The 9409-nt window shown below is 41.3% G+C and overlaps 1 protein-coding gene and 1 long non-coding RNA gene across 3 annotated transcripts in view; one reads left to right on the top strand and one right to left on the bottom strand.

Moving 5' to 3' along the window:
• Positions 1-63: 63 nt before the first annotated feature.
• On the bottom strand, positions 64-6702 carry LOC108436332. The gene is made up of 5 exons (XM_017712756.2): positions 6553-6702; positions 3589-3688; positions 2411-2575; positions 1967-2098; positions 64-750 (listed from the first exon to the last, which is right to left on the bottom strand). Exons 2-5 carry the CDS (start codon positions 3686-3688, stop codon positions 617-619), a joined length of 531 nt encoding a protein of 176 aa, XP_017568245.1. The 5' UTR covers positions 6553-6702; the 3' UTR covers positions 64-616.
• Positions 6703-9079: 2377 nt separating this feature from the next.
• Positions 9080-9409, top strand: part of LOC108436298 — a 1180-nt gene continuing 850 nt past the window's right edge. For both annotated transcript variants that reach the window (XR_001858510.1, XR_001858511.1), the window contains exons 1-2: positions 9080-9160; positions 9278-9409. The exon at positions 9278-9409 is cut by the window's right edge. This is a non-coding gene — a long non-coding RNA (uncharacterized LOC108436298). The remainder of the gene's footprint in view (positions 9161-9277) is intronic.

Raw genomic sequence — 9409 nt, forward strand, 5'->3', positions numbered from 1 at the left:
TGTTACTCATTGTGTTTGTATTTAGCCAAGTTCACCTGAAAATAGGAAGACAAAAAAAGAAACTATTTTTTTAAGGCTTTGGGTTTATTTAAACACCATCCCTGAATGAATTGTTTGTCTTAGGACTTTTTTTTTTTTTTAATGTCTGATATCATTAAAAGTGAATAAAGACCAATTTCAACTCGTTCATCTGCACTTGTGGTCATTAAATGTGTGTGGGGGGCTTCAACTGCAATACCAACGAATACCAACACATTTCCTGGTTAGTTTAACTGTGGGGTTCTTTTTCATTCAATTTCCTTTGAGAAATTCAGTATTAAAAAGCACTATGCTATGATGAGTTAACAGAAGGGTTAAAGCATAGTAAGTTATGTTAAATGATTTATTACACAACTCTCAGTAGGAGCTTGTTTAGGTCCCAGAGTACATTTGTCTGTGTCGGCAACATTTTCTCTCACCATAACAAGTGCAGTAACAAAGCCTCTTCTAAGCAAAGTAATAGAATACCAGAGTGGACGGAGTATTCATACAAGATGGTAGGAGACACTTCATGGCATCAAGTGCAGCAGATACCCAAGGGGCCATGAAAGCTCAGACTCATCTGCCCTCCCTGCATCTACTTCCACTGGCCCTTCTCATAGTCCCATTTAGAAGAGAAGCCCTGCACTGGGTTCACCCGCATGTCCAGCATCCTCTTCACCTGCTTGGCCTCCCACTCTTCATCAAAGGTATGAGGAGGAGGAGGGTACACTAAAGAAGGGGGAAAAAAAAAATTAGTCTTTCACATGGTCTATTATGTTAACCTAGTTATATTGGATAAGGAGTTTTCCAAGCCCATATACAGTGTCTCAGTACTGAGAGGGTGAAAAGAAAAATTATTAATGGTAACAGGCCCCTATAAATAGCAACTTAATCATCCAATAGCTGATTAATGATCATTTGTTTCTTGTGCTACCATTTGCATTATTAAGCATTTACTTGAACTGACTAAAACACTAGTACAAGTTTCTTAAATGTATTATAATTAAGTGCAATAAAAAGGATATTAGATATTAGACTGCAATATTAAAGGATATTACAATATAAAGGAACCCAATAAATGATTGTTTTAAAAAAGCGTATTAACTACTTGATAATGGTTAATCAAATAAAAACTTAATGCATCACAAACTAACAAGCTGGCAAATAATTTTAGTCCTTTAAAACAGGATGTAGACAATTTTCATAATGATGACATTTTATGCAAATTATATAATTTGAGTCAAGTCAAATAAATACAAACTGATTTCAAAATCAGATTATTTGTATACTACTACCTAAATAGTTAGTCATTTAATAAATGGAGGCATTTAATGTATTAAATTATTATAGTCATATGCGAAACATCTGATGGATTTAAACTTTTCCAAATTTTTCAAAGTACACATCCTGTACGGACAACACTTTTTGCATATTTTAATGCACACTTACTGTTTATTTTCCAGAATTTAACCAAATTCAACTAATTGAGGGGGAAAAACAATGTGGCCTGTATAAAAGCATGTTTTACTGTAGAGGGTGTGTTAACTGTGCTGACAAAAATTAGACCAGGGGTGTTAATTTTGGCATGTAACTGTACAATTATTAACAGTCATGTTACAAACTATTAGATAATTATTAAGTTGGCGGTTATCAGGACCCATTACTAGGTACTCCTTAATTCTGTTATACTCAAGTAACCCCATGCCATCACACCCTAATGCTTATTATTCAGTAATTACACAAAATGCAATGTAAACTATTCATATAGGAATCAAAGCCTGGACCCACTGATGAGCACTTAATTCTCACCTGAAATGGGGGGGCGACTAAAAACAGCCATTATTCAAAATGACATCTTACTTACTGAACATACATTTCCACTAACAAAATCAGGATATATGCAAAATTGCAAATCTAACACTGTTGCGGTGTTGGTCCTCCTCACCATAGATGCGCTGCCAAAGCACCACCAGACCAGTTATTCCAATAAAGAACAAGATTCCTCCTACTACTGTCTTCCACTCGTTGGACGGCTTCTTCATCTCCGCATACGTTTCTTTAAACATAATCCTGTACACTGGGACAGGCAACAGAGGACAAAAGATGCTGTCAATCAAATAATGTGGGAGAACAAAGCATAAAACAGCAGAGGCAACATTTCTACAAGCCACTGAATCCAAACCTTAAGGCAGCACCTTTCAATTGTGTGCCTCAATGCGTTACCTCAGCAGGTTTCACTTGTTAGTTTAACCATCATTCAGCATTGTAATTAAAAAGCATTGTCTTGTGAAGAGCTGAAATAGTCCTTTATATGTTCTAATGACTTAACGTGTCCAATGGGAAAAAAATAATTCCTCAGAAATGGACAAATCATAAAATAAATACGAACGGGCGAGTTTCTCCTCATTTGAAAGACCGTTCCAGGGTCCTTTCTCCTTCTGTTTCAGGCTCTTATCAGCATCACTGAGGGTGTCCTGGTAAGGTCTGTCCGGTAGAGGAGTATCCCGACGATCCCAGTACAGGGGGACGGACATGTCGGCCTGCTCTGACACTTCTGTGTGATGGCATGACAAAAACAGCAAGACATCAGATACATAAGATTTACTCTTATGCCAAAAAGGAGAGAGTGTCCCCTACTGGACAAATAAAGAACACTAGGCACACTAAGCTGGCATAAAACTGTTTGCCTGAGGTACCGCCTGCCACTTGAAGAGATCACATAGCATTAATAATAATGTAGGCATGTAAGCATGTATATACAGACAGGAGAGATGAATAGAAAAGTCTGAAGTAAGCACAGAAATGAGTGAAGATGCTTCTAGATAGGTGCACTGTGATACAATGAAGCAGCTAATATCCTACCAAGCTTTGTAGCACGTCTTGAGGAGGCCCAGTTAACCTTAATTTTGGATAAATTTAAGATGCAAAGAAGAAAATATCAAAGCGATGCTGAAAGAGGGCTTATTATTATGAGATGGCAGGAGCTTCATTCTCAAAGACTACTAAACTGAACAGTGACATCTGCCTTTAGATCTATGGGAAAGATGTCAATTCCTGTTCCTCAGGTGACTGATATCAATGCCAGATGTGAACAGACTACTCAGTCAGAGGGCATCATACAGAGGCTGCAGTGCATTTAGCCCTCATTACAAAGATGAGTGCACATCAGAGTTTAGTGGCGTAAAACCAGACACTGGTCTAAAAGTGATGGACGAGTCCTCCTCCTTCCGTTTTGTACACCAAGTGATTAGTATAGTCATAAATGAGTCAACCCTACAGTGGGGGAGGTGTGGGATGGAAGGTCTGGTGGCTCTGTTAGGCTGCAGCGACGTCTTGCTGGGTGATGTAAATCTTGTGCTCAGCCTTCACAACCAGCAGATCTCAACCCTGTTGAACGCCACAGGTGAGTTTGTACTGTGTTTGGACCAGCACTTTCCTCCACCATCCCTCCAGTACAGTTTCAGAGATTTGCAATGGCGGCCCAGAACATTAAGACACTATGTTGGTTGTTTTTTTCTTTTCGCCTGCATGTATGTTTACGTCTTCCTCCAACAGTTTCCTTATTACCGTGTCCATGGCTGGCCATCCTGGTATTGCTGATGCTGAGAGGTGCCATTGCCCGTCTGGACAACAGGCTCCCCAATCGTCCTGCAGTCAGGCGCAGCATCTGAGAGAAAATATACACGCATATTATTTGATGGTGCTGTGGTTTCTACCTCTCTGAGAACGGTCTTCCAAAAATATCCAGCCAACAGTGGTCCTGTGATCAGGAACTGACTGCTAATAAAGGGCTAAAAGATGCCCAACATACCCTGTGGATGGAAATGCTGAGCTACAGTCTCTATATAATATATAGATGTCCATATAAAGTGGACAGTAAGTGTACAAATGGTTTAAAAACATCACTAACAGCACTACCAGTTTGGTGTTACTGTTATGCTGCAAACCACTTAAAATGGGGTCATGGTCCTTTGGTGGTCCCTTTCCATAAAAATAAATAAAAATAGGTAGCTCCTATATAGTAAGTGTACCTGATATGAGAGTTGAGATGCACTGCATATGCACCTAAAAAAACTGGCAACAAAGTGTAAATATGTAGTTTGCACAACCCTGGCAAATACAGGTGAGCCATGGCCAAATTAGCATGCCAAGTCCAACGCTCACTGCACTGTTAATTACTCTCGGTTGCTGTGCTGCCTGCTGAGGCTCCAAGTCAGCGTGACTAGGTTATCCTCTTATCGTGCTTACCCAACGAGTTTCTATGAATATATTACAAAACGTGTTTTGCTTGAAAATTAGTAGGCTACTGGAGTGTGCTGAAAACCTGACAGAGACTCAGTTTATGTTTGTACTCATGCCGTCTGTGTGAACTCAATATTAGCCCTTACTAAGGGTCAGCTATGACAAAAATACAGGGTGATTCAAAAAGATTGTCAAATTGACTCATTTCGCTTGTAAATCATTACAGAACAGTGCAGTAAACTGTAAATGGTATAAGTGAGAAAGTTTATTATGTAATTTTACAAGTGCTCAGTATGAACCTCCTCCAGGTTTACGGACATCAACACCATAGTCAAATTCATCCCATACTCGATTGAGCGTGTCTGCTGTCACTGCACTCAGAGCTCTTTCAAAGCGATTCCCGGGAATCATCCATTGTTCTGGAACCAACAACGAACGCTCTGAGCTGTTGGAGGTTCCCTGCTGACGAAGTGCACACACTGCACAGTTATGACGGATTAGCTCTTACTGAAGTGGAGAACGCAACACATGGTCAAACTCTATGACCCCCTCTTTCAATTGGTATGTGATTGGTACCTATAAGCACCTCACTGTTGTAAAAATAAGCGCTTTTTTTTTTAAATCATCCCGTGTGTTTTTTTTTCCCCCCTGAGGTTTGATATGTTAGAATAGACAAAAAAACAATCATGCCACAATGGAAAAGCAATAGGAATTATTAATGCAGTTTTTTTATTCACAACACTTAACATATTGCACTGTACTACATCCAATTATACAGGCCTTTTTATGCCATCTTTAATTAAACATGCATTCAGTTAAGCACCAGCATTATGATCAACTCAAAAAGCATGACACTTCTGATTTAACTTATTGAACTCAATGGTTGGTGTAGTGTAGTGGATAACACCTTTGCCTTCTACGCTGTAGACTGGGGATCAATCCCCCACCTGGACAAACACCCTACACTATACCAATAAGAGTCCTTGGGCAAGACTCCTAACACTACCTAACACTTCACCTACCTGTGTAAATTGATCAAATTGTAAGTCGCTCTGGGTAAGACCGTCTGCCAAATGCCATAAATGTAACACTTATTACAACAATAACTACTGTAATATTGCTCAGTCCTCGAGGTGAGTGATGGCAAAAATATGATCAATACTTCAAGAGGTTCACAATACACGATGTCGCAATCTGATTAAATTGGAATAGATGTAGTGCCATGTTTTTAAAAGTGATCTAAATGTATGACTCTTTGTATTAAACATCACATACTGTGCGGCTCTAAAGCCAATTAAACATTATATTTAAACTAAATTCATCATCCATACGCTCAGAAAAGCTTACTGTGACATACTGTGATATAACTTGTCACAATGAAGATCATGGTCATGATCATATTGCCCAGAGCCATCATCCCCCTTCTTCTTTTGACAGTAACAGGCTAACTGTATTGACTCTTGACATAAAGCAGACCAAGTGTCCTAACGCATTAACCCTGGTGTCCTGAACCAAATCCAAATCCCAGCTTGCTCAGTCTGGCCACCTAATCATCTTGTGCTACTGGTTACACTAAAAGCCCTCCAGGTTCTGTTCTCTATTCCTTCTTTAACAGCTTATCCTGTAGGCCTGTCTCATCACTGCATGTGCACCTCGAGCATATTCCCTTCATGTGGGAAAAAGCAAGTAAGCAAGACAGCCATATGTTCTATACAGGGGAGTGAAACAGAAGGATTCCTCTCTTTCCACAGGGAGTCAGAGGCCCAGGCTGCACACGGTCACTAAAATGGGGGAATCTGGCAAAAGTTCAAGAGTGGCGAGCAGATAAACAAGTTCGAGTCTTCAGCGCTTTCCTATGAGCATTTTAGACCTCAATGGGGGGAAAAATCGTTGAGAATATTATTTTCACTCTTCTCCGAGACGCTCAGTGACACTGACTGACTGCTGAGCCGGTGAAAAACAGCCTACATGTCCCTTTTCTTCGTTTTTTCCCCCAACAGCGTCATGACGTAAGCAAGTAACGCACTAAAATACAAGACAAAACCGCACTTTTAGAACTAAAAAGCACAAATTTCTTCGCTTCTACGCGAAAAGTCGTATTTATCGATGTTCCCATCCTCAAGCAAGTTATTTTTTTGTGCATCTCCGTGCACAGCTGGCCAATGTGAGCGGACTGAAGGGATCATCACAGTTAGACGTGCGCCATAACTTCTTTATAAGGAGACGTGCTGCTCTTCCCAAACTTTCCTCCATCTCCGCGGCCTTTAAGCTTAATGTGAATATACTCACGGTTTGCCTGAGAGACTGAAAGACCACACGGTGTAAAAAAGCACAGGGCGCTGAGCGAACAACCAAAAAAGTCCCGCTTTCTTCACAGACTCGCAGACTCAGCAGAGAGGGAGCGAACTAGCGGGCGAGAGAGAGAGAGAGAGAGAGAGAGAGAGAGAGAGAGAGAGAGAGAGAGAGAGAGAGAGAGAGAGAGAGAGAGAGAGAGAGAGAGATCAGTAGTTTAGTCTGAGGATTATGTAGCGGGTGTATAATCAGAGAAGCGCTGTGTGACCGATGCGGATTATGATCGATATTTGAACACAGTGAAGCGAAGAGGCGACATATCGATTAGTTTACGCTCACCGAGCTTCAGTCGCCCCTCTCGCTCCTGTCAGAAGAGCAGCAGGTCGTTTAAGCTTTTCCTCTGGTTGTTTAATTTACAGCCAACATCACCCTGAGCGCTGAGGAAGTGGGCGAGATCCCACTTGGGAAAAGACGTGGGAAAAGTGCTGGGAAAACCGCGGAAATGTGGGAGATAATAAGCTGGAAGGTGAACGATGGTGAAATCACGTCTAAATGAATTAAAGGGGAAGCCCGCGGATTTTTCCACATTTCGGTATAATTCAGCCGTTAAACTGAAAATTCATAAAAACTCAGTGAATGTAAAGTTTTGTAAAGAAACTTGCTGACTGATGTCTTTACTGTTGTGGTGATGGGAACCAGGGCTCGCGATGTGTAATTTACACAAACACAGCCACTTTATTGACTAATGTACATAATGGTAAAATCGTGGTAAACAGTACTTAAACCCTTTATCCTGGAGAGGGGAAAATCAAGCTGCTTCAGATCTTAAAAACCTACAGGTGTTTCTGTCCATCCTTCCACTGTGAGAAGACAACTTGGCACCATGAGACTGAAAGGATGTGTAGCTGCCCCACCTGTTTTTCCCACTTTGTACTATAATACTTTATACTAAATGTTTGCTATCCAGTGTCAACCAGAGTAGGATGGGTTCCCCTTCTGAGGCTTGGTCCCTCTCAAGGTTTCTTCCTCTGGCCTTAGGGAGTTTTTCCAGGCCACTGTTGCCACTGGCTTGCTCATGGGGGCTCGGACCCGGATTCTTCCTTTCTTTTCTTTCTGTAATACTGATTGTTCTGTAAAGCTGCTTTGTGACAACACCTGTTTGCTTGCTTGCTTGCTTCCTGTCAAGTAGCCACTCATGAGAATAACAGACAAAAAAATAAAATGCACACATTTAACAGACACTGCTGGTGTTCTCAGAACAGTGGACTGACCACTCCAGAGTCCAGACTTCAACATCACCACATGTGTTCGGTACTATGGATCATTTGGATCATAAAAAGCAGAAAACGCACTGAACTTTGGAGGTGTGGAAAAATATCCCTGCAGATTTCTCTGAAATGGGGACTGCAGGCTTCCCAAAAAGAATGAACACCAACACGTGCTTTAGATAATATTTGTTGATGCTGGTTTTAAGGCTGATTTTAGCCTAGTAGGTCCAGTTTGTAAGGAGACTGCCTGTAGACTCTGGCTAGTATTTCCACACAGCTTAAGCAGTCAAAATTCATCTGCTCAGGCTCAGTCTACTGAAGACTGCTGTTACAAAAGTATGTTCTCCACCTCTGACCAGGCGAAATACGGTTCCAACCTCTCCTGCCATGGCGTTTCCACACAAATCACCACTGCACATCATTTCTGTCTGATTTCAGTAGATCTGAGAGCACAAAATAGGTGGGATGTTAGCTTTGTTCTGTCTGCTGAGAAGAGAGCAGAATTACGTGATCAAAGCAGCTTCCCTTCCTTTGTTGCGCATGGTTAGGGCTGGGGATTAATCGAATTGGTTCAAAGCCAGAGTTTAAAACCCTTTCAGACTTTGATCAGACCTGGACTTTTGACTAAAATTCTTTAGTTTCAAATGACCCCATACCTCAATTATGTTTATTTTACTCAAGCAAACAAATTAACCCTCTAGTCTGTGACTGTTTTGGGGAAAAAAAAAAACAAACAAACAAAAAAACCTTTTAGCTCATTTTGAGCATAACTCAAACACTAGCTAGTACATGACCACAGCTTTTCAGATGTATACACATAACCACCGCATTTATCATTAAAAGTGGGCAGAATATATCACCAAAATGCTTTGACATTACACCTCATAGGACAGTGCAGTTGCAAAAGATGAATAAACTTGCACACCTACCTTGATTCAATGGAAATGGTGGCACAGAGGCCTCTCTCCTCTTATAGGAGTTGGGTGATGTCACAGCCATCCTGGAGAGGGGGAGTAAAGCCGGAGTAAAACCCATAGAGAGAAGAGAAAGAGTCAGTTAAAGCTGTAGCTGAATGCAAATGTACTTACAGGTAAAGAAACTGGAGATGTTGCTGACATTTCATATACTTATATCATTGGTTGATGGTAAACCAGTGGTGTGTTCTTACCCCTGTAATCTGTGGTATGTTCCAGCCTCATTAGGGCTGAGCTTAGAGTATAAATACAGACCACAGAGGTTAATGGAGTTAGTCAAGGAGCAACTGGATAGGAGCTGTATGCTTATATCAGGCTGTGAGCGTGAGCGACTGGATATTAGCTGAGCAGCTACTAGTCACAGTAAGAACCACTGCAGTTTTGTTATAAACACTGAACACTGCTGTGAATGTCTGTGAAGATCTTCTTTACCGGCTGAGCGATGCTTAATAAATGACTACGCCTCCTTCCTGCTCGTAGCCTCACACTAATGGTGACGTCGTCTCTTACTGCACATGGTGAGGACTGTGCACCAAAACAAATGGTGGCAGCGGTAAACCGCGGGGAGAACGGCTGCAGACTCTCGGTGGAGCGGACGCCACCCTAATGACC

The sequence above is a fragment of the Pygocentrus nattereri genome, chromosome 9, assembly GCF_015220715.1.
Source record: "Pygocentrus nattereri isolate fPygNat1 chromosome 9, fPygNat1.pri, whole genome shotgun sequence".
In the NCBI taxonomy this organism is placed as follows: domain Eukaryota; kingdom Metazoa; phylum Chordata; class Actinopteri; order Characiformes; family Serrasalmidae; genus Pygocentrus; species Pygocentrus nattereri.

Bases quoted from the DNA above. Each gene is read 5' to 3' on its own strand.
- LOC108436332 (XM_017712756.2), bottom strand. From the start codon at position 3,688: ATGCTGCGCCTGACTGCAGGACGATTGGGGAGCCTGTTGTCCAGACGG. The intron at 2,576-3,588 runs GTAATAAGGAAA...GCCATCACACAG, and splicing joins GATGGCCAGCCATGGACACG to AAGTGTCAGAGCAGGCCGAC. The intron at 751-1,966 runs GTGAGGAGGACC...CCCCTTCTTTAG, and splicing joins GCTTTGGCAGCGCATCTATG to TGTACCCTCCTCCTCCTCAT.